The sequence below is a fragment of the Triticum urartu genome, chromosome 4 (genome assembly GCF_003073215.2).
Source record: "Triticum urartu cultivar G1812 chromosome 4, Tu2.1, whole genome shotgun sequence".
In the NCBI taxonomy this organism is placed as follows: domain Eukaryota; kingdom Viridiplantae; phylum Streptophyta; class Magnoliopsida; order Poales; family Poaceae; genus Triticum; species Triticum urartu.
The window spans coordinates 308,344,795-308,369,997 of record NC_053025.1 but is presented as its reverse complement, the minus strand read 5'-3'; the positions used below and the strand labels follow the sequence as shown (position 1 = coordinate 308,369,997).

The window sequence follows — 25,203 nt, the reverse complement described above, 5'->3', positions numbered from 1 at the left end:
CTCCTATGGCTAAGTGAAAGTGATAAAGCAATATAGTTCGATTGCCTCGTTCGCTGTGCTATCACCTCCTTAACGGACCAAGACGTTGGATCAAGTGTGGGTATGCATTTTCTGCGAACACCCCCACATTATATGCGTGGGGGCAGAAGCCGGCGACTGCAAACTTTCAGGTTATATACATACTCCCTCCGTCTGGAAATACTTGTCCGAGGAATGGATGTATCTAGATATATTTTAGTTCTAGATACATCCATTTGTATCCATTTCCACGACAAGTATTTCCGGATGGAGGGAGTATATACATAAACGGCCGCACAGGAGGCATCATAGTACTTTCGGGCAAAAGCATAAATACAGCCTTGATAATTCAATAAAACATTGTTTTTACAATGGGAATACATGTCACTAGAACATTATATTCTTCAAGCACTGAGCCTCTATCGAATGAGCGCCTTCAAGAACTTCTTCAAAGTAGTGCTCGGCAGCCACTCGGCCTACGGCCGAACCCTGTGTCGCAACAGTGGTGGCCTCCATCTCTGCCCAGTATGTCTTGACACGGGCAAAGGCCATCCGTGCACCCTCTATGCACGCCGATCTCTTTACAGCATTGATGCATGACACAACACCAAGGAATTGTTGCACTAAACTAAAGTAACTATTCGGCCGTGGCCCTCCCGGCCATAGGTGATCCACAACGGACCTCCTGGCAAGTCCGGACAACCTATGAAGCTCGGCCCACTCGGCCATTCGCTCATTCAACAGCAGCGGACGGGCTGGAGCATGAAACTGTGACCAGAACAGCTTTTCCACTTCGGGGCCTTTCTGATCCTTGAAGTACTCGGCCGCATCAGCAGCACTTGCAGCCAAATCCCTGTAGGCGTCCGCAGAACTCCATAGCCAGTCCAGAGGAGCATACTTCGGATCTCCAAACTTAGTCCGCAACAAGAAGGGCTTTCCAGACACGATATCTGCAGCTTGATTCAGCTCCTCCTTCGCCGCTCTAATTTTGGAGCGGGCTTCCTTGGCAGCCACCAGGGCCTTCTCCAGGTCCGTCGCCTTCGCTCGGTTTTCTTCTTCCAGAAGCTAGTAACGGTCAGCGGCATCTTTTAACTCTATAGCCATCTTGGCTAGTTTTTCCTTGCTCTCGCAATGCGCGGCCTGTTCGGCCCTTAACTCTTCGGCCGCCTTTAGAGCCGCCGCATTGCTACTCCTTGCTTGCTCCTTGGCTTGGGTAAGCTCCGCCCGAAGGGTCTCCACGGTGGTAGCTCCATGTGCAGTCACAACTTATTAAAGATACTGGCATCATGCTACTCTTATTATGTGACGATCACCAGAGAAATCACTCACCCTGTGCCTCGTCAAGCCGCTTGTTGACAAGCACGATGTCGGCATCTGCCGCATCAAGTTGCCGCTTTAGCTTGGCAAACCCATCAGTCCGGCTAGCCACCAGAGCTTCAGCCACCTGCACATAAAGGTGGTCTGGTTATTACCTGGGACTATGATCCTCTGTTTGCCGCCGTTTCCGACAACAACCAGAGTCTCAGGGGCTACTATCTGCATAGGGAACACCTACCGTATGCGGTACTGTCAAAAATATACACTATTTCACGTACCTCGAAGCCTTTCAGCAGACTCATAAAGGCTTCATGCAAACTGCTTTCAGCGGATGAAATCCTTTCGATTACCATACCCATTAGCATACGACGCACTTCTGAGATGGCCGCTTGCCCCAGAAGATCCTTCAACGCGTCTGACCGCATAATGTACGGTTCCGGACCCTTGCTGTCGCTCTCCTTAGGAGCCGGATACTGGGAATTCCGGGTAGCCAAAGGGTTATCCTCTGGCCTTAGTGGATCCGGAGATACCCTTCACGACGACACTTCAAGGTCGCCCGCTTCATGACGCGGGGTGTCAGGGGGAGGCGTTCCGCTCTCCATCATTTCTGGAAGAAGATCCCCCGAAGACGAACTCTGTCGAGAAGGGCTACGATCCGGACTACAATTTATAAACATCGATTATTTCTTTGGAAGTAAGGTAGGATGTTTCCACTATTAATTACTTTTCCATTACTTACAGCTCGATAGAGGGCTGATCCCCGCGCGGACATTGTGCGGCAAGAATACCCTCCGAGGCAGGACCCTCTGACGAAGATTTCTTCTCTTGTTTTGAAACCTTAGTTTCCGGATCTTCAGAGGTAGTCCTCTTCCTTCCCCGGGGAAAGAGAATGTCAAATTCTTCCCTTTGGTTGTCCTCCCTTGCGGAGGCGCTCATTCCCCTGGTTGGAATAAATATCGAGTGAGGCCCGCTTTCGCCCTCTCTATTCCCCCCATCATCTTCCTTTGAGGGCACTTGATAAGGCGTCGGCTCGAGCATCTTGTCCATTACCGGATTGTCCAAGCCCTCAGGAAGGGGGGCCGAACACCTGATCATCATCGCCTTTGTTATCCAGTCCTGGTCAAAGAGCGGCTCTTTAGAATGATGCCATGATAAATAAAAGGACAGTAGGTTCGACATGGGATTACTTACTTGGGCAGCGGGGCGGTTGCAGCTCAAACCCACGTCCTCGGTGGTGTCCGGACACTCTATTTGGGGTCCGAAGAACAATTTGTACATCTCTTCGAGCGTCATGCTGAGGAAATGCTGAATAGCTCGCGGTCCTTCCGGGTTGAATTCCCACATGTGGAGGGGCCGGCGTTTGCAAGGCTGGACTCGATGAACTAGCATAACTTGCATTACCATAACTAGACTGAAATCTCTCTCAAAGAGATCTCGGATACTGCTCTGCAGTATAGGCACGTTCTTTGCTAGACCCCAGCTCAACCCCCTGCTGATCCATGACATCAGTTGTGGTGGGGGGCCCGAGCGAAAGGTGGGGGGCAGCTACCCACTTGGCACTTCGGGGAGCTGTGATGTAAAACCACTCCCGCTGCCACAATCCGGACACCTCTAGGAAGGAACCCTCTGGCCATGGAGCTTCAGCGATTTTGCTTATTAAAGCACCTCCGCACGCCGCGTGCCGCCCCTCGATCATCTTCGGCTTCACATCGAAGGTCTTGAGCCACAGGCCGAAGTGACGGGTAATGCGGAGGAAGGCCTCACATACGACAATAAATGATGAGGTGTGAAGAAGGGAATCCGGGTCCAGATCATGAAAATCCAGCCCATAATAGAGGATAAGACCCCTAACAAAGGGATCTAGAGCAAGGCCTAGTCCTCGGAGGAAGTGGGAGATGAACACGACGCTCTCGTTGGGTTCGGGAGTAGGGATGACCCGCCCTCGGGCAGGCAGCCTATGCGAAATTTCGGCGGTCAGATATCTGGCCTCTCTCAACTTCTTGATGTCCTCCTCTGTGACGAAGGAAGGCATCCACCGACCTTGAAGGTTGGATCCGGACATAGTTGAAGGTCCGAAGCACCTGACCTGAGCTTTGGGTGTTAGAACTCGAGGCGGGGGAAGGATTCAATTGAGCACGGGAGAGGAAAAAGAAAAAGCCTCGTCCCCTTTATAAAGAGGGTGAATATCAAGCGTCCTCCTCGTGGCCGTTTGGGACTTGCCTAAGATCTAGGAGTCATACCAACAGGCACGGTTGGGTTACCCACGTCTGTATTGATGAGAATCCCGTGATAAGGGGGACACGATCTCTGCTTTGACAAGACGTGTCAAGAAAACCGCCTCGCGTTTTGTGTGGAGCTGGTTGATAAAAACGGTTTGAATAATGACCGGGCCATGGCGTGATGTCATGCTGTCAAAACGTGTCAGCAGATTAGATTTGTGGAAATATTATTCTCTCTACAGTAGTATGTGGAACTTATTTTGCAGGGTCGGACACTATCCTTGTATTCAAACTCTTCCATGGTGTATTCGGAGGAGGAACCCGCCTTGCAATGGCAAACACAATACTGCGCACCGGACTCATCGTCATTGAAGCCTGGTTCAGGGGCTACTGAGGGAGTCCTGGAATAGGGGGTCTCCAGACAGCCGGACTATATCCTTTGGCCGGACTGTTGGACTATGAAGATACGAGATTGAAGACTTCGTCCTGGTCCGGATGGGACTCTACTTGGCGTGGAAGGCAAGCTAGGCAATACGGATATGTATATCTCCTCTTTTGTAACCGACCTTGTGTAACCCTAGCCCCCTCCGGTGTCTATATAAACCAAAGGGTTTTAGTCCGTCAGACAACATACAATCATACCATAGGCTAGCTTCTAGGGTTTGGCCTCTCTGATCTCGTGGTGGATCAACTCTTGTAATACTCATATCATCAAGAACAATCAAGCAGGACGTAGGGTATTACCTCCATCAAGAGGGGCCGAACCTGCGTAAACATCGTGTCCCATGCCTCCTGTTACCATCTGCCTTAGACGCACAGTTCGGGACCCCCTACCCCAGATCCGCCGGTTTTGACACCGACACCCACGGTATTTTTTCAAAAACCATTTGCAATAGCAAAACCCAATTAGCAGGCTAATTCACCATTAGTAGGCTAATTACCCTATTATTAATAATCCATTTATTAATCTAATTGACATCCATATTAAGCACATAATATACTTCATTTCCATATTAAGGAAGTAGAATTTCATAATTGAAATACATCAGAGTACAACAAGATATAGATTTAGCACGCAGCTACCCCATTACACAACTGCACCAGCACCAAGTTTCACATGCAACATGTAGAACCTTTCGAAATTAGCATCATAGACGGTATATAGACAGATGCATCTCATCTGGAAAATAGCCGAAGCAGAAGGCGAATATTGAGCCTTCATTCATGTTGAAGGTCTTTGCAACTTTAGGCCAGTGCATGTGGATGATTGACCATCCATCCTTCGTCCTCTTCAGGAACACTTCAATATTGAACCATGGGTGTTGTATGAAAACCTTCCTCGCCTCCTGACCATAGAGGTGGGTTGAGAGGTAATCATTAGTGAACTGCTTTGGAAAGGCCCGAAAACAAGGATGTGCATAAATATCTTCTCTATATTGGAAATGGGGCAAAGGAATAAAAAAAGGCAAGGTCTTGTTGTTTCAACGTTGCCTTCTTCATTGTACAGACAAAGATCTTGTTGTTTTTTGTCGCTAATTCCTTTATCCTAACAATCTTTCTGAGTTTCTTGATTTGATTGATATTCATGGACAACTCATTTCCCCATATGCAAAAAGGATCAAACAGTGGGTCAAAACCTCTGATAGCAGGACCTACATGTGCAAGACCAAATTGTTAAAAACCGAAATATTAGAATGGTTCCTGCAATTGCACAATAATATGCTATTAGACAACGGACGATGCATGTGCTAACCTCGATTGTAAACCTCAGTGCTTCCCATTGTTTCCGTGTAACACATATAAGGTAGTTCGTCATCAGGTTAAGTATTTACTACAGCCAAATTCAATTTATTCATCACATGGTATACAATAACAGAAAGCACCCACAACTATTGAACATCGCATTGCAGAATTGAACCAAACAGTTAACTAAACACCACAACGCAAATGAACCAAACGTTAACTAAGAACCACATTGCACAATGTATAACCAAAACAAGTATTCTTGACAACTTGGAAATATAGCAATTGTATTCGTTTCTTATGTATTTCGTAAAGATAAATTCGATTTATTTCTCACATGGAAGACAATACAAAATTGCAGCCTGAAGAATTGAACATCACATTTGCAGAATTGGACCAAGCAGTTAACTGAAGATGACAACTAATTGACAAAACAGTTGATAAGTGAGCACCACACTGCATGACATATAGAACATATACACTAGAGCAACAGATTGCATGGTAAAATTAGATAGCACAATTCACTAGAATTTGTGAAGGAAATGCAGGAGCAGCACACGCAACGGGTAAACCTAGCATGCTTAACCGGCATAGCTAGCAAATGGCAAGGTGCTCCTCCAAGATCTGGGGGTCAGCATGAATGGTAGCCATCGCGGCCTCATCCACGCGTGTGGCCGCGATTTGCTTCTCCGCTGCCAAATGCTCCTTGAGATCCTGGCTATAATGTGTGCACCATGGCTTAGGGCCACGCTTATTTGGTGGAGGGGTCGGTGATTTGGGTGGAAGGTATCGCACTCGCGCCGGCGGTTAGGGCATGTGTGATGTGGAAGGAGGAGGAGGATGGGGGTCGGGTGTGGATTACCTGCCTGGATAGGCGAGGCTGAGCAGCATGAAGGAGGGTCACCGGTGAGGAGGCTGCAGCACTGCAAGCAAAGAGTGAAGGTTTCAACTTGGAAAGGAATGCAAAAATGGGGGAAATGTGGCTTTTGGTAAGGGGGAGCGGGGAGGTAGATATTTCTGCGGAAGCCGAAAATTTGGAATCGCCTCAGCGAAAAAACTGGCACGCAAAGTGTCATCGGACATGGTCCCTTATTCAGAACTGTGTATGATATGTGAACATCACAAATGATTCAGATAGCTTAACCCGTGTGTGATGAGTTTGAACGTCAAAAATTTTGGTTCGAATTTCCCTGGTTACAATGGTCAACCACGTCATTGCATAATTTGGGTACACAAAGGAGACTAACTTCTTAATCAAGCAAGTTCAGCAATTAAACAGAGCTAGCTGACCTAAACATTACTCTAACAAATTAAAGACCGGCGCTCTTAATTAAACAAAACAAAGAGTACTACAACGGCTGGTGCTCGTCGATCTCCGCCGCCGCCTCCATGTCCAGATCGCCCCCGACGGTCTCCTAGGGAAGGGGCTCCATGGCATCCATCGCACCATACTAGGCAAGCATCTCGCCATCCACGTCTGCCATCTCTTTGGAAAAGGCCGCCATGAGCTGGGAGGACGCGATCTGGGATTGGATGGGCTCCGTCGTCGCAAGGTATGCAGTGGAGGAACGGACGGCTGCTCGAACGCTCTCGGCGATTGCCAGCTCTTCGGTCGTGGGTTGCCGACCGTTGTCGGAGAAGCTTCGTTCGATTTGTGCGGTGACCGCCAGGAGTTGGGCGTGGGCGGCCTCAACATGGTCGTGGGAGGCCTCCATCAGGGCTAAGGCCGCCGCTGTGGAAGGGATAGCTGATGTGCCACCCTCGCCAGTTGTTATCCCCGAGCCAGATGTTGCTGCCGCCATATGAGAAGCAACAGCGGCCATTTGGGCTGCCATGGCCGCCCGGTCGCAGATTGTAGCCGCGCTCATGCACCTTGTTAGCACGCGCATGGCGGCTGTGGCTGCGCTCTTGCCGGAGTGGGCCACCGAATTTTCCCTCACGACGCGGGTCCACGTGCCCATCTTTCACCGGCGACGATTGAACAGTGAAATGATATTTGGGGAGCGAGCTAGTGTGCTTGAGACGCCGGATGTGGACTGTAGCCGACACACCTTCTCACATAAGCCATAGGCATACTATACACCGACGGTGCTCCAGGATATTTTGTGTTGCATCTCACCCGGTTGGTGATAATAAACTGTGTGCGATCAGATTGATTTTTCATCTTAATTTGAATAACATAATGGGGTCACAGCGGCAATGGATGGTGTTTGAATTGCTAGACCTTTTATCTGGAGTGAACATGCAACTATATGTGTGTCGTCAAAGAATTGGAATTATTCAGGGTTCGTTTGAGCATTTTATACATTAAATTGGTTTTCTAGCCATTTCAAGTGCACAATTCAAAATTAAACTACATGCGCATGCTCCGGTGCACCAACATGGGTTGTAAAATCATATATGTGTCCATGGGTTTATGCTTATCTCCTATGCAAGAAATGGGGATGAAATTCGAACACCACGACACCGTGGCTCTCCTGCAAATGTCGACGTACTTGCTTTTGTAATTCTAGTAAATCCAAAATTCGTCCAAAATTCATGAAACTTGGCATGCTATCATGGAGCGGCATCAACATGTCATGGTAAAAAAATTGTCCCATTTGGGGCATGTTTGGGTATAAGCTTCTCATATACCAAAGCTTCTCACACAAGGGTGATGGTTTCGATAGGGAACATTTCACCTTTCTGGACGAAATGATATCCGTTGCCTCTGCTCGATTTCAATTTTTTCCTAGTGTCAACATAGAACAACGGGAGTGTTGTGTCAATTTTTGGGATTTTTCGGGGTTCGCTTGGACATTTTTATACATTAACTGAGTTTTCGGTGCATTCATGTGCATAATTCAAATTTGAACTACAGGCACATGCTCTAATGCATATAAATTAGTTGAAAATTTAAATATGTGTCCTTGGTTGCCTGCATAGGTCCCATGCAAGAAATGGGAATGAATGTCAAACACCCTGCCACCGTCACTCGGCCACAAACATTGAGATACCTAGTTTTTAAATTCTAGTAAATCCAAAACTCGCCAGAAATTCATGAAACTTGGCATGCTATAATGGAGTGGTATCAACATGCCGTGGTAAAAAAAAATATCCCATTTGGGGCAGGTTTGGGTATATGCTTCTCACAAACCAGAGCTTCTCACAACAAGCATGATGGTTAGGGTAGGGAACGTCCCACCTTATCCCATTTGGGGCAGGTTTCGGTATATGCTTCTCACAAACCAGAGCTTCTCACAACAAGCATGATGGTTAGGGTTGGGAACGTCCCACCTTTGGGGACGAAACGATATCCATTGCCTCTTATTGCTTCCAAAAAATTTCTCGTGTCAACATAGAACAACATGAGTGTTGTGTCAATTTTTGTGATTTTTCAGGGTTCGTTTGGATATTTTTATGCATTAACTGAGTTTTCAATGCATTTATGTGCATAATTCAAATTTGAACTACATGCACATGCTCCAGTGCATATAAATTAGTTGAAAAATCAAATATGTGTCCTTGGGTGCATGCCTAGGTTACATGCAAGAAATGGAAATGAATTTCAAACACCAGGGCACCATTGATTGCCGGCAAAACATTAAGATGCCTGGTTTTTAAATTCTAGTTAATCCAAAACTCGTCTGAAATTCATGAAACTTGGCATGCTATCATGGAGCAGCATCAACATGCCGTGGTAAAATTTTTGTCCCATTTGGGGCAGGTTTGGGTATATGCTTCTCACAACAAGCATGATGGTTTTGGTAGGGACGTCCCACCTTTGTGGACGAAACGATATCCATTGCCTATTGTTGCTTAGAAAAAATTTCTCATGTCAACATAGAACAACAGGAGTGTTGTGTCATCTTTTTGTGATTTTTCGGCGTTCCTTTGGACATTTTTATGCATTAACTGTGCTTTCAATGCATTTATGTGCATAATTCAAATTTGAACTACATGCACATGCTCTAGTGCATATAAATTGGTTGAAAAATCAAATATGTGTCCTTGGGTGCGTGCTTAGGTCACATGCAAGAAATGGGAATGAATTTCAAACACCAGGGCATCGTTGATTGCCGGCAAAACATTGAGATGCATGGTTTTTAAATTCTAGTAAGTCCAAAACTCGTCTGAAATTCATGAAACTTGCCATGCTTTCATGGAGCGGCATCAAAATGTCATGGTAAAATTTTTGTCCCGTTGGGGGTAGGTTTGGGTATATGCTTCTCACAAACCAAAGCTTCTCACAACAAGCATGATGGTTTCGGTAGGGAACGTCCCACCTTTGGGGACGAAACGATATCCATTGCCTCTTATTGCTTCCAAAAGATTTCTCGTGTCAACATAGAACAACAGGAGTGTTGTGTCAATTTTTGTGATTTTTCGGGGTTCATTTGGACATTTTTATGCATTAACTGAGTTTTCAATGCATTTATATGCATAATTCAAATTTGAACTAGATGCACATGCTCCAGTGCATATAAATTGGTTGAAAAGACAAATTTTTGTTCTTGGGTGCATGCTTAAGTCCCATGAAAGAAATGGGAATGAATTCCAAACACCAAGGCACCGTCGATTGCCGGCAAAACATTGAGATGCCTGGTTTTTAAATTCTAGTAAGTCCAAAACTCGTCTGAAATTCATGAAACTTGCCATGCTATCATGGAATGGCACCCGACATGATGTGGTATTTTTTGTGTCCATTTTGAGAGAAGGCGCACTCGAATAATGACAGCCAAGATAGACATTTTGAAAAAAATAGCTGCCACTTTAATATCTCAAATGTTTGTATAATACAAACCGTGTGCGTTCTGTTAACCATTCACGTGACGCCACGTGTCTTGGTTTTAATGGTTGTAGGAGGTGCCGTGCGTACAGCTGCTTGACCTTGACTGAATGGGAGGCGTGCGAGCGCAGTCCAGTGCATAGGCTGACCGAGAGGAGTGCAAGCTGTTCTCGAATGCGCAGGATCACCAGAAAGCGTGCGAGCTGTATGCTGCGCAGGCTCACTAGGAAGCGAGCCCTTTGACTTCCATGGCCGCCCTCCTTCCTCTCCATGTGTGTGCCCCCCTCAGCAGCATGGGACACCACCGTCGAAGGCTACCTCTCAGCGCTGCCAGCTGTCGTCCTCCTGCCCCATGCCCGTCGACCCCGGGACAACATGATGCAAAGTGAGAGCGGGATTTTTGCATCTCTTCAATGCAAACGGTTCTTTTGGATGACCCGTGTGCAACCACTTACAAACAATTTGGTGTGATTTGCATCTGTCATATTGGGTATGTTACCATTTGTCAAACTGGAAAGATTAACATTTGTTGATCTAGTAACATTGCCATTTGTCAACCTTGTAAAACATAGCTACAAGATGTACAGGCGGATCGTTGACATGAGGAACTGTCTTCTTCCTGACCCAGACGAGGGATCGAGCCACATAGCAGTGGTAAATCATCCGATTAATTGATTAAATTGCCGATTAACTTGCCGATTAGCCGATTAATCCCCTACTCGCTAGCCAACTGAGTAGCTACCAGTTAACGATTTCTTCAACAATGCGTATCATATATCTTTTTACAAATTACTGTTCCTGGTTCGGACTATATTTTGTTCAAGGGTTTATCCGCGAGCAGGGGAATTTTTTCTACAGCGGCAAGCAACCTGATCCAAGGATAAGTTTCCGTTGTAGCCTTCTTTTCAGCAAAGCTCAATGCAGTCTCCACCGCGGACCTGCCGAAGCAAGCGACATGCACACAATCAGCTTCGCCTAAGATCAATCGGAAGGGTGAAGTGTATACAAGGCCCAAGGAATAAAAAACAATACAGGCGGTGCTTCTCCTCAGCTGAATCATGATGGCAAGTACCACTATTAAAGGAGAACTACTCCACGTGATGGCCTCTAAAGTCAAATGTGAGAACCAGGGAGGATTTTTTTTCTTCTCTTTATCTTTTTAATCTACTCTCTCCATTCTGAATTACTTGTCGCAAGTATGGATGTATCTAGATGTATTTTAGTTCTAGATACATCCATTTCTACGACGAGTAATTTGGAACGGAGAGAGTAGTATTTGCGCTAATGCTGATCCTCCAGTACTTTTGACTGGGAAGTGCACATACTACTAAATCGGGTCCTAGTGTTCCAGAGCGGTACGCGAGATCGTCTCGCCTAAATGTCAGGATCAAAGGAGGGCAGTCTTGTTCTGTGCATCATCGGACAACTCGATCTCCACGCGATGTGTAGCGCCTTGGCGCGGCCCTGCGACTGGTACACATCGGGCCAAGGCCAAGGCCGCCAAGAGCCTTCTTTATTGTTTAATTATTAAAGTGTGGAGACGGACTATACTTTGACCAGTTGTCGCTTCATGCACCTTCCATATATACAAGTATTAGTGCTAATCGTTAGCAATTTGGAGCATGGATTTATGAACGCAGGTCGGCGAACACAGCATGCACGATATGACCTACTCTATGTACTGTCACGACGTCAGGACAAACGCCTCATCATCATTGCTCGCGGTACTCTGACCCGTGCCAACTTTTGCGCGCCGTCACATCATCATACCGTTAAATCAACCTCTGCATTTAGATTGGCCTTTCCGTATACTTATCGGCCTGACACAGTCTTGAGGCACTCCGGTCGTCGGATAAATCATGAGGTGCAATTGTTCTAGTTATTCGTGATGTATGCATTAATAATATTTCAAAGAGTATTTTTTGTTGGCCATTGATGTTTGGTGTTGCGGGTTTTGCAAATCCGGTCTGTGACGCGGCTGTCGTTTCAGGGCGATCCGATATGTCATCATTATCATGCGCATCGTGTCCGTGACTCGGGCGACCCAGGGAATTCGGATTTTGTCACTTCATCGCACCGACGCCCTGTGTCGACATTGGCCTCGCGCCAGGCCACATCTTTTTTAGCAATTTATTTTGCATAAATAGTTTTATAAAGGATTTTATTTTATTATCATTATCTAGCTTGTGCTACTTCATGCATGCAGATAATCAACCTCGCCTAGGCCATGCCACTGGCGAGCCGACTAAATCGCCGTCGCCTCCACCGACCAAGTTGTGGGGTCGCCTAGAGGTAGAGGATTTGGGTCGGGTAGCGTTGTCACCATGCCGTACCGATGTGGCATATTGATGTCACCCTGCCAATCTACCGCATCAACTCGGCTAGACCGAGGCCTTCGCCACCGCTTTATTAATCCACTCTGGGACTTCGGCCTCACGCTGCTGGCCTACTCGTCGCCTCGGCCGGACTGGGGGTTTCACCTCGCCACATCGACCGCGTTATGTCACCACTTCAGAATGCCGAACTCCTCGCTCGGCCATCTCGGGACCGGCTTGGGGGCTGGGACCTTGGCCAAGCCGAGGACCATGTCTTCGTCCCGCCATAAGTCCGGACCTCATCATCAACACCGAGCACACTAACCAGCTAAGTCGCTTTCATGCTCAAAAACTTTCAGTTTTATATTTTGTTCGGTTCGACCAAGCATTATACCTTTTGGCAAAAAGTTGTTTGTGAAAAACTTCCTTGTCAAAACTTTGTTTGTGACACACAAATTCAAATACCTCAAATACTTGGGGGCTTACTTTATGAAGCCTTTCCTCTTGCATATGATTATACTTGTATGGCTTCGTTCTTGGTTCGTGTATTACTCCTTGATCACATTGTGCACATTATGATGATGTCCTACCGAGTGGGCCCAGAGACACCTCTCCGTCACACGGAGTGACAAATCCCAGTCTCGATTCGTGCCAACCCAACAGACACTTTCGGAGATACCTGTAGTGTACCTTTATAGCCACCCAGTTACGTTGTGACGTTTGGCACACCCAAAGCACTCCTACGGTATCCGGGAGTTGCACAATCTCATGGTCTAAGGAAATGATAGTTGACATTAGAAAAGCTTTAGTGAACGAACTACACGATCTTTGTGCTAGGCTTAGGATTGGGTCTTGTCCATCACATCATTCTCCTAATGATGTGATCCCGTTATCAACGACATCCAATGTCCATGGTCAGGAAACCGTAACCATCTATTGATCAACGAGCTAGTCAACTAGAGGCTTACTAGGGACATGGTGTTGTCTATGTATCCACACATGTATCTGAGTTTCCTACCAATACAATTCTAGCATGGATAATAAACGATTATCATGAACAAGGAAATATAATAATAACTAATTTATTATTGCCTCTAGGGCATATTTCCAACAGTCTCCCACTTGCACTAGAGTCAATAATCTAGTTCACATCGCCATGTGATTAACACTCACAGGTCACATCGCCATGTGACCAACATCCAAAGAGTTTACTAGAGTCAATAATCTAGTTCACATCACTATGTGATTAATACTCAAAGAGTTCTGGGTTTGATCATGTTGCTTGTGAGAGAGGTTTTAGTCAACGGGTCTGCAACATTCAGATCCGTATGTACTTCGCAAATTTCTATGTCATCTTGTAGATGCAACTACTACGCTACATTTGGAGCCATTCCAAATAACTGTTCTACTTGGAGCTATTCTAAATTGTTGCTCCATTATACGTATCCGGTATCTCTACTCAGAGCTATCCGGATAGGTGTTAAGCTTGCATCGACGTAACCCTTTACGACGAACTCTTTTACCACCTCCATAATCGAGAAAAATTCCTTAGTCCACTAGTTACTAAGGATAACTTTGACCGCTGTCCTGTGATCCATTCTTGGATCACTCTTGTACCCCTTGACCGACTCATGGCAAGGCACACTTCAGGTGCGTTACACAGCATAGCATACTGTAGAGCCTACGTCTTAAGCATAGGGGACGACCTTCGTCCTTTCTCTCTATTTTGCCGTGGTCGAGCTTTAAGTCTTAACTTCATACCTTACAACTCAGGCAAGAACTCCTTCTTTGACTGATCCATCTTGAACACCTTCAAGATCATGTCAAGGTATGTGCTCATTTGAAGGTACCATTAAGCGTTTTGATCTATCCTTATAGATCTTGATGCTCAATGTTCAAGTAGCTTAATCCAGGCTTTCCATTGAAAAACACTTTCCAAATAACCCTATATGCTTTCCAGAAATTCTACATCATTTCTGATTAACAACATGTCAACAACATATATTCATCAGAAATTCTATAGTGCTCCCACTCACTTCTTTGGAAATACAAGTTTCTCATAAACTTTGTATACACCCAAAATCTTTGATCATCTCATCAAAGCATACATTCCAACTCCGAGATGCTTACTCCAGTCCTTAGAAGGATTGCTGGAGCTTTGCATATTTATTAGCATCTTTCAGGATTAACAAAACCTTCCGGTTGTATCACATACAACCTTTCCTCAAAAATCGTCGAGGAAACAATGGTTTTTTTTGCATCCTATCTGCAAGATTTCACAAATAATGCAGTAATTGCTAATATAACTCCAACAGACTCTTAACATCGCTACGAGTGAGAAAGTCTCATCGCAGTTAACTCCTTGAACTTGTCGGAAAACATCTTAAAGACAAGTCGAGCTTTCTTAATGGTGATACCTACCATAATTGTCCGTCTTCCTTTTAAAATCCATATGTACCTAACAGCCTTACGACCATCAAGTAGTTCTCCCAAAGTCTACACTTTGTTTTTATATATGGATCCTCTCTCAGATTATATGGCCTCGAGCCATTTTGGAATCCGGGCCCACCATCGCTTCTCCATAGCTCGTAGGTTCATTGTTGTCTAGCAACATGACTTCCAAGACAGGATTACGTACCATTCTGAAGTAGTATGCATCCTTGTCATCCCACGATGTTTGGTAGTGACCTGATCTGAAGTTTCATGATCACTATCATAAGCTTCCACTTCAATTGGTGTAGGTGCCACAGGAACAACTCCCTGTGCTCTGCCACACACTAGTTGAAGAGACGGTTCAATAACCTCATCAAGTCTCCACCATCCTCCCACTCAATTCTTTCGAGAGAAACTTTTCCTCGAGAAAGGACCCGATTCTAGAAACAATCCCTTATTGCTTTCGGATCTGAGACAGGAGGTATACCCAACTGTTTTGGGTGTCCTATGAAGATGCATTTATCCGCTTTGGGTTCGAGCTTATCAGCCTGAAACTTTTTCACATAAGCTTCGCAACCCCAAACTTTTAAGAAATGACAGCTTAGGTTTCTCTAAACCATAGTTCATACGGTGTCATCTCATCGGAATTACGTGGTGCCCTATTTAAAGTTAATGTGGTTGTCTCTAATGCCTAACCCATAAACTATCATGGTAATTCGATAAGAGACATCATGGTATGCATCATATCCGATAGGGTGCAGTTATGATGTACGGACACACCATCACACCATGGTGTTCCTGGCTGTATTGGTTGTGAAACAACTTCCACAATGTCTTAATTCTGTGCCAAACTCATAATTCAGATATTCATCTCTACGATCATATCATAGACATTTTATCCTCTTGTCACGATGATCTTTCAACTTCACCCTAAAATTACTTGAACCTTTCAATAATTCAGACTCGTGATTCATCAAGTAAATATACTCAATATCTACTCAAATCATCTGTGAAGTAAGAACATAACGATATCCACTACACGCCTCAGCACTCATTGGATTGCACACATCAAAATGTATTACTTCCAACAAGTTGCTTTCTAGTTCCATTTTACTGAAAACGAGGCTTTCAGTCATCTTGCCCATGTGGTATGATTTGCATGTCTCAAGTGATTCAAAATCAAGTGAGCCCAAACGGTCCATTTGCATGGAGTTTCTTCATGCATATACACCAATAGACATGGTTCGCATGTCTCAAACCTTTCAAAAACGAGTGAGCCGAAAGATCCATCAACATGGAGCTTCTTCATGCATTTTATACCGATATGACTTACGTGACAGTGCCACAAGTAGGTGGTACTATCATTACTATCTTATATCTTTTGGCATGAACATGTGTATCACTACGATTGAGATTCAATGAACCATTCATTTTAGGTGCAAGACCATTGAAGGTATTATTCAAATGAACAGAGTAACCGTTATTCTCCTTAAATGAATAACCGTATTGCGATAGACATAATCCAATCATGTCTATGCTCAAAGCAAACACCAATCTCGATGGTAGAGGGAGCGTGCGATGCTTGATCATATCAACATTGGAAACACTTCCAACACATATCGTCATCTCACCTTTAGCTAGTCTCCGTTTATTCCGTAGCTTTTGTTTCGAGGTGCTAACACTTAGCAACCGAACCGGTATCTAATACCCTGGTGCTACTAGGAGTACTAGTAAAGTACACATCAACACAATGTATATCCAATATACTTCTATCGACCTTGCCAGCCTTCTCATCTACCAAGTATCTAGGGTAATACTGCTCCAATGGCTGTTCCCCTTATTACAGAAGCACTTAGTCTCGGATTTGGGTTCAACCTTGGGTTTCTTCACTAGAGCAGCAGCTGATTTGCCGTTTCATGAAGTATCCCTTCTTGCCCTTGCCCTTGTTGAAACTAGTGGTTTCACCAACCATCAACAATTGATGCTCCTTCTTGATTTCTACTTTTGTGGTGTCAAACATCGCGAATATCTCAAGGATCATCATATATGTCCCTGATATATTATAGTTCATCACGAAGCTCAAGCAGCTTGGTGGTAATGACTTCGGAGAACCATCACTATTTCATCTGGAAGATCAACTCCCACTCGATTCAAGCGATTGTTGTACTCAGACAATCTGAGCACAAGTTCAACAATTGAGCTTTTCTCCCTTAGTTTGCAAGCTAAGAAAATCATCGGAGGTCTTATACCTCTTGACGTGGGCACGAGCCTGAAATCCCAATTTCAGCCCTTGAAACATCTCATATGTTTTGCGACGTTTCAAAAACGTCTTCGGTGCCTCAATTCTAAACCGTTTAACTGAACTATCACGTAGTTATCAAAATGTGTATGTCAGATGTTCGCAACATCCACAGACGACGTTCGAGGTTCAGCACACCGAGCGGTGCATTAAGGACATAAGCCTTCTATGAAGCAATGAGGACAATCCTCAGTTTACGGACCTAGTCCGCATAATTGCTACTATCAACTTTCAACTAAATTTTCTCTAGGAACATATCTAAACAGTAGAACAGAAGCGCGAGCTACGACATAATTTGCGAAGACCTTTTGACTATGTTCAGGATAATTAAGTTCATCTTATGAACTCCCACTCAGATAGACATCCCTCTAGTCATCTAAGTGATTACATGATCCGAGTCAACTAGGCCATGTCCGATCATCACGTGAGACGGACTAGTCAACATCGGTGAACATCTTCATGTTGATCGTATCTACCATACGACTCATGCTGGACCTTTTGGTCTTCTGTGTTCCGAGGCCATGTCTGTACATGCTAGGCTCGTCAAGTCAACCTAAGTGTTTCGCGTGTGTAAATCTATCTTACACCCATTGTATGTGAACGTTAGAATCTAACACCCGATCATCACGTGGTGCTTCGAAACAACGAACTGTCGCAACGGTGCACAGTTAGGGGGAACACTTTCTTGAAATTATTATGAGGGATCATCTTATTTACTACCGTCGTTCTAAGTAAACAAGATGCATAAACATGATAAACATCACATGCAATCAAATAGTGACATGATATGGCCATCATCACTTTGCTCCTCTTGATCTCCATCTTCGGGGCTCCATGATCATCATCGTCACCGGCATGACACCATGATCTCCATCATCATGATCTCTATCATCGTGTCTTCATGAAGTTGTCTCGTAAACTATTACTTCTACTACTACAGCTAACGGTTAGCAATAAAGTAAAGTAATTACATGACGTTTATGTTGACACGCAGGTCATAAATAAATTAAGACAACTCCTATGGCTCCTGCCGGTTGTCATACTCATCGACATGCAAGTCGTGATTCCTATTACAAGAACATGATCAATCTCATACATCACATATATCATTCATCACATCCTTTTGCCATATCACATCACATAGCATACCCTGCAAAAACAAGTTAGACGTCCTCTAATTGTTGTTTGCATGTTTTACGTGGCTGCTATGGGTTTCTAGCAAGAACGTTTCTTACCTATGCAAAAACCACAACGTGATATGCCAATTGCTATTTAACCTTCATAAGGACCCTTTTCATCGAATCCGATCCGACTAAAGTGGGAGAGACAGACACCCGCTAGCCACCTTATGCAACTAGTGCATGTCAGTCGGTGGAACCAGTCTCACGTAAGAGTACGTGTAAGGTCGGTCCGGGCCGCTTCATCCCACAATGCCACCGAATCAAGATTGGACTAGTAACGGTAAGCATATTGAACAAAATCAACGCCCACAACTACTTTGTGTTCTACTCGTGCATAGAAACTACGCATAGACCTAGCTCATGATGCCAATGTTGGGGAACGTAGCATAAATTCAAAATTTTCCTACATGTCACCAAGATCTATCTATGGAGTCATCTAGCAACGAGGAAGGAGTGGATCTACATACCCTTGTAGATCGCACGCGGAAGCGTTCAAGAGAACGGGGTTGATGGAGTCGTACTCGTCGTGATCCAAATCACCGATGATCCTAGCGCCGAACGGACGGCACCTCCGCGTTCAACACACGTACGGAGCAGCGACGTCTCCTCCTTCTTGATCCAGCAAGGGGGGAGGAGAGGTTGATGGAGATCCAGCAGCACGACGGCGTGGTGGTGGAAGTAGCGGGATTCCAACAGGGCTTCGCCAAGCGCTGCGGGAGGAGGGAGATGTGTCATGGGAGGGAGAGGGAGGCGCCAGGGCTTAGGTATGGTTGCCCTCCCTTCCCCCCACTATATATAGGGCCAAGGGAGAGGGGGAGGGCGCAGCCTTGCCCCTTCCTCCAAGGAAGGGTGCGGCCAAGGGGGGGAGGAGTCCATCCTCCCTAAGGCACCTCGGAGGTGCCTTCCCCCTTTAGGACTCTCCCCTCCTCTTGTCCCTTTGGCGCATGGGCCTCTAGGGGCTGGTGCCCTTGGCCCATGTAGGCCAAGGCGCACCCCCTACAGCTCATGTGGCCCTCCGGGGCAGGTGGACCCCCGGGACCCTTCCGGTGGTCCCGGTACAATACCGGTGACCCCGAAACTTGTCCCGATGGCCGAAATAGCACTTCCTATATATAATTCTTTACCTCCGGACCATTCCGGAACTCCTCGTGACGACCGGGATCTTATCCGGGACTCCGAACAACTTTCGGGTTACCGCATACTAATATCTCTATAACCCTAGCGTCACCGAACCTTAAGTGTGTAGACCCTACGGGTTCGGGAGACATGCAGACATGACCGAGATGACTCTCCGGTCAATAACCAACAGCGGGATCTGGATACCCATGTTGGCTCCCACATGTTCCACGATGATCTCATCGGATGAACCACGATGTCAAGGACTTAATCAATCCCGTATACAATTCCCTTGTCTATCGGTATGATACTTGCCCGAGATTCGATCGTCGGTATCCTGATACCTTGTTCAATCTCGTTACCGGCAAGTCTCTTTACTCGTTCCGTAACACATCATCCCGTGATCAACTCCTTGATCACATTGTGCACATTATGATGATGTCCTACCGAGTGGGCCCAGAGATACCTCTCCGTCACACGGAGTGACAAATCCCAGTCTCGATTCGTGCCAACCCAACAGACACTTTCGGAGATACCTGTAGTGTACCTTTATAGCCACCCAGTTACGTTGTGACGTTTGGCACACCCAAAGCACTCCTACGGTATCCAGGAGTTGCACAATCTCATGGTCTAAGGAAATGATACTTGACATTAGAAAAGCTTTAGCGAATGAACTACACGATCTTTGTGCTAGGCTTAGGATTGGGTCTTGTCCATCACATCATTCTCCTAATGATGTGATCCCGTTATCAACGACATCCAATGTCCATGGTCAGGAAACCATAACCATCTATTGATCAACGAGCTAGTCAACTAGAGGCTTACTAGGGACATGGTGTTGTCTATGTATCCACACATGTATCTGAGTTTCCTATCAATACAATTCTAGCATGGATAATAAACGAATATCATGAACAAGGAAATATAATAATAACTAATTTATTATTGCCTCTAGGGCATATTTCCAACAAGAAAGGTATCGTTGGGGGCACTATTTTCTTTGAAGATACTTCTTATGTTACATAAGTAATATAGCATAAGTTCTCTGGGCGCGCTTTGTCTGTTACAGCCTTATGGCCTGATTGCCTGGTTATCTGAAACACTGCCGATATTCTCGGTAGGCGGAGTAGATAACACTTTTCAACCCTTGGCCGAAGAGGGGGAAGCCGACGGTCGGTTAAGACGCATTCAAAGTTCGGGAGAACACAGATATTATATAAGTACTTTGGTACATACAATCATTATACATAAAATTCTTTTACCCAAGTCACTTGGGGCTCTTAAATTAATATGAGCCATTTTATAATAGATGTTTTCTTCTTAGTCGCTGCAAAGTCTTTTTCTACCACTCCTTTCTCGACTTAGGTGTATGATCAATAGCCGGGTAGCCTGGTATCTCTCTAAAGCCGCTCACGTTTAGTTCGCTAAACTGGCCTAAGAAACACTCCGCCTTCGGGATAGGGAGGTTGAAGCCGAAGGCTAACCCACTTGAAGTCTAGAGTTCGGATGTGTCATGTCAAAGTATGACGCAAGTACAGTTTTAAGACCAATTTTCAGATTGGCATCGAACACTTGATCTAGTTTGGACGTCAAGTTTTTACTGAAGTTTTTTGGGTTTTCTAAGCCTATGGCACTTTTAAACTATTTGTGTGTTTCCAGCATAACTCTCGCAGTACAACGCCGGACACCTTTAGATATTCGGCAAAAAAACATTCTCGGATATTACTATATATGCATCGGTTTCGAATTGTGTCTTCGGTCAATAGTTGGGTTGCCCGGCTCCTGTGCTTGCCTCCTACGTTCCGCTTTGTTCGGCTAGGTATGCAAAGGGACACTACAGGAATCAGCTACTTTGCCATCTGCCACGGCGGACGGCAAAGCCAGGGATGGCGGACGGCAAAGAGCTTTGCCGTCAGTGGCGGACGGCAAACAGTGACGGCAAAGACAGGGTCGGCAAACAGGCCCTTTGCCGTCTGCTTTTTATAGCGGACGGCAAAGAGTGCTTTGCCTACAGCGGCGGACGGCAAAGAGGAGTGACGGCAAAATACTGGACGTACGCCAGCGTTAGTCCGTTAGGCGGCTAACGGCGGCCTTTGCCGTCAGCCAGCGGACGGCAAATTTGAGCACCTCTTTGCCGTTCGCCGTCCCTGGCAGATGGCAAAGAGACCAAATTGGCATTAATTCTGTTTCTTCTTATATCCATTCATTTTCATAGAAAATCAAACACACAGACACACATACATATATATATATATATGACCAATATAGGATATCCAACACATGTTGCCAATAGTAGGAAGTTTCATCCATACATATACATAGTTTCATCAATATTACACAGTTTCATCCATAGGTAGCAAGTTTCACAAAGTAAAAAACAAAAACTGAAGACAAGCACTCCATATCTGAAATTACAAGAAATGACCTAAAACTAAATATCTATTTTCCTAGGCAGCACACACTTGACCACCATAGCAGCTTGCCGGACAAGTATCTGTGGAGCACAAAACAACAGTCAGCCTGATTAGAAATTTTAAGGAGAGCAGTGCTAGTTTAAGAGTTATGAACAGATATAAATGGTGCATAAATTCCTATTATTCAACAAACATAAGTTATTTCCAAGTGAAACACGGGGCAATGTTATCCACTTCAAAACAGAACAGAACACATAGGTACACACATCGTCAAGTTTTTTCCACAAATGAGTTACTGATTGAGTTCAAGAAATGACCAAGGGCCTAATTGGTTCACAGGACCTAAAAACTCATAAATAGGGAAATCACTGGGTTGCAATGTCATGCCCTCTCTTGATACAATATGTTCGACAGGATGTTTGAGTGCATCATAGAAAACCATAGGAGTTTTTCAAGGCCACATATTACAATCATATGGAATAATTTGAAGCAGAGAGGCCCCAAAAGGGGAAATCATGCTGTGTGGGAAAAGAGAATACCATTCACCGTAATGAAAAATATAGCATGCCAGAATCACTATTCTAGAGCACATATCCGTACCAAACCATTTATAGTGTTTCCGACTCTTCTAAGCATGTTAGAACACCATGAGGACAATCAAATTGAGTTATCTAAGCAATTTTACAATCAAATGGAGTTAACAGAGGCCCCAGGGTTAGGGATTTAGTGACGGCAACAGTCTGCCAGCCGGCTTCCTCAATAGAAGGGACAGACCCAGTGCTAGAAGCAGAACAAGAACGTTGATACACAAGATAAGCACAAGCCCTTGAGAGCAGTATGCTTGGCAGAACAATTAATTAACCTCTAGAAGCAGAAGCAGCACATTGATAGACAAGCTATTATGAAGAACCAACCTTGAGAGCGGTCTGCTTGCGCAAGATATCATTGGACTTGAACATGACTGTGGCAATCCAGATCATGACGAAGAAACCTACACAATATAAACTCAATTGGAATGAGGAACTCGCCATCATCTTCTGACCAAGAGGCATCAAGTACCTAGACAAAAAAGTAAGAGCACAATAAGATACAATGTATGCCGGTGGACATGTTTAACAGCAAGAAAACTACCCTATGAATAGCATAGTTAAATGTGATTCCTCCTAGTAGTATGTGTTCTATTATTCATAGTGATGAGAGCCCGAGACTATGCCAATAATGTCCAGAAAGAAAAGGCCTCCAAAATGTAGCATTATTTCAGTAGCAAGATTTTCTTTTTGGAAATAGGTTTATCCGAGGAGCGTTGACCTACGTCACATACTGTAATGCAGGCACTTCATTTGTTTTTAAGAAACTTGAGATTACTGCTGGTGCTAAAAGAAGATCTGACAACTACTCCCTCTGTCTCAAAATATACAGAAACATCAGAAACCTGTGTACCTTCCAAATGGACCAAACACTTTGTTGATCACTTGGAGAAAATATATGCTTTGAGGAAGAAGAATTGTTGTCGCGTTGCCTATGTAAGAAGGTTCCCGCATAAGTAATCAGGTTGATCATGAGCTTAACACTAAGCAGTTACAGAAAATAGTAGAGATGAAGCAAGCAACAATATTTACTTCCGGGATATTATCAGCGGATCCATGAGACGGTCAGGCTTTGAACCCTCTGCTGCCCACAAGTATCAGTATCAAAATGACCTTGCCCAGGTAGTGTACCAACCACATATTAGCACGAGCTCGTCCAAATACAAGACACGATGGGGACTGAAGAACAACGAGACTGCAAACAGAATTAGCATTGCAGGAACCGCGGAGCACAGGCAACGCAATCGACAGTACTGAGCCACAGACAGAGCAAGCGAGCAGGCACGGAAAAAACAGGGCGGAGGAGCGGGACTCACGCGCGCTCGAGCTCGTCGGGATCGGGATCTTCGGCTGCGGCCGCGGCGAGCCAGAGCAGCGCCATCGCGCAGATCCCAGGGGCCCACCGGCGCCCCATCCCCGCCTCCCGGCCGGCCTCAGATCTCCCATGGCGGGCGGGGCGCAGAGGAGCTCGGTGCTCGGCTCCCATGGCGGCGGCGGATCTCGAGGTCGGGGCGACCGGCGACGAGGCTTCCGTGGCGGGGCGGCGAGCTTGTGGGGAGGTGGCGGCACGCGACGCGGGGCAGGCGACAGCGTGAGGCGGCGGGGCTCCTGGGGTCCGGTGAGGTGGCAGCACGCACCGGCGGGCGGAGGCGAGGTGGCGCAGCAGCGTGGGGTCGAGGAAGGCGGGGTCGAGAGGCTCTCGGCTGTGGGGCGGGCGTCGTCGAATCCCGCCGGAGCTCGCCGGAATCGGCCGGCGTAGCTTCTCGCGGGAGGGAGAGGGAGAGACGAGCGGGAGGGAGAGAGGGGTGGGGCAGAGAGATAGGGGGCGGAGAGGGAGGGGATAGAGACAGAGGAGGTGGGGCAACGGTTTTTTTTACCCGCAAAAAAAGATAGCCCCCTCTTTGCCGTCCGTTAACAGATGGCAAAGAATCTTTGCCGTCCGCCAGCAGATGGCAAAAAGTGGGGTTGCACCGTTGCAGTATATTGGCATCCGGTGGCACCTCTTTGCCGTCCGCTGACATTCTTTGCCATCTGCCAGGAGACGGCAAAGAAATGACAGATGGCAAAGACCTTCTTTGCCGTCTGCCAGTTCTTTGCCGTCTGTTGTTTGGTAGCTGATGGCAAAGACCTTCTTTGCCGTCCGCAAGCAGACGGCAAAGAACTGGCAGACGGCAAAATCCCTGATTTCAGTAGTGGGAGAACCACTGCGATTGTGCTTCCAGCTCGCATGGTTAAGCGCCTCAGTGGAGAAAGCCGAAAACTGATTGTCACAATAAGCGTAAACTGGTCCGTGATCTGATGACTGTGTTAAACTATAAGATCGATGGAGGACACCCCGTGTTAAGCGACGGGTCGTTCATAATATTGGCCGAAGTATTAACGGCTTGACCTCGGTTATCGCCGAACATTAACCGGGGCTAATATTTGGCCTCCCAACTTTAAGCTCATATGACTAAGTGAAAGATATAAAGCCCGCATATCTGATTGCCTCGTTTCCTCTAACACAACTTCCTTCGGCACTGAGACGTCGGCTAAGGGTTGTTTTGTTATTGCGGAAACACCCTGCGTAGCATCTACAAGGGGGTGGAAGCCGACGATGGGCCACTTTCAACTAATAAGCGGTCGCAATGGAGTCAAAATAAACATATCATCGGTGTTTGTATTTAATATACGAGGGCTGCCTTCCGCAATCATCGTTATAAAGCCATAAATATGCATTAATTTGACTTAAGATTTTGGCCAAGCTGGGTTGCCTAGCTCTTGTGCTTACCCCTACGTTCCCGATTATTCGGC

The 25,203-nt window shown here is 45.8% G+C and overlaps 1 protein-coding gene across 3 annotated transcripts; it reads right to left on the bottom strand.

Annotated features, from left to right (window-relative positions):
* Positions 1–21,778: 21,778 nt before the first annotated feature.
* Positions 21,779–23,967, bottom strand: LOC125553813. Of its 3 annotated transcripts, XM_048717506.1 has the most exons (4): positions 23,727–23,967; positions 23,264–23,338; positions 22,738–22,882; positions 21,779–21,903 (listed from the first exon to the last, which is right to left on the bottom strand). In XM_048717506.1, the coding sequence occupies exons 1-4, from the start codon at positions 23,894–23,896 to the stop codon at positions 21,841–21,843; spliced, it is 453 nt and encodes a 150-aa protein (XP_048573463.1). In that variant the 5' UTR covers positions 23,897–23,967; the 3' UTR covers positions 21,779–21,840. The 3 variants fall into 3 exon arrangements, 2 of the variants coding, with proteins under 2 accessions (XP_048573463.1, XP_048573464.1); XM_048717507.1 differs by lacking the exon at positions 23,264–23,338 and having other exon boundaries at positions 21,780–21,903; XR_007304215.1 differs by lacking the exons at positions 21,779–21,903; positions 22,738–22,882; positions 23,264–23,338 and adding an exon at positions 23,345–23,589.
* Between the last annotated feature and the right edge of the window lie 1,236 nt (positions 23,968–25,203).

Bases quoted from the DNA above. Each gene is read 5' to 3' on its own strand.
- LOC125553813 (XM_048717506.1), bottom strand. From the start codon at position 23,896: ATGGGAGCCGAGCACCGAGCTCCTCTGCGCCCCGCCCGCCATGGGAGA. The intron at 22,883-23,263 runs GTACACAGGTTT...TTTTTTGTCTAG, and splicing joins GTGTTTGGTCCATTTGGAAG to GTACTTGATGCCTCTTGGTC. The intron at 21,904-22,737 runs GTTGGTTCTTCA...TGTGCTCCACAG, and splicing joins GCAAGCAGACCGCTCTCAAG to ATACTTGTCCGGCAAGCTGC.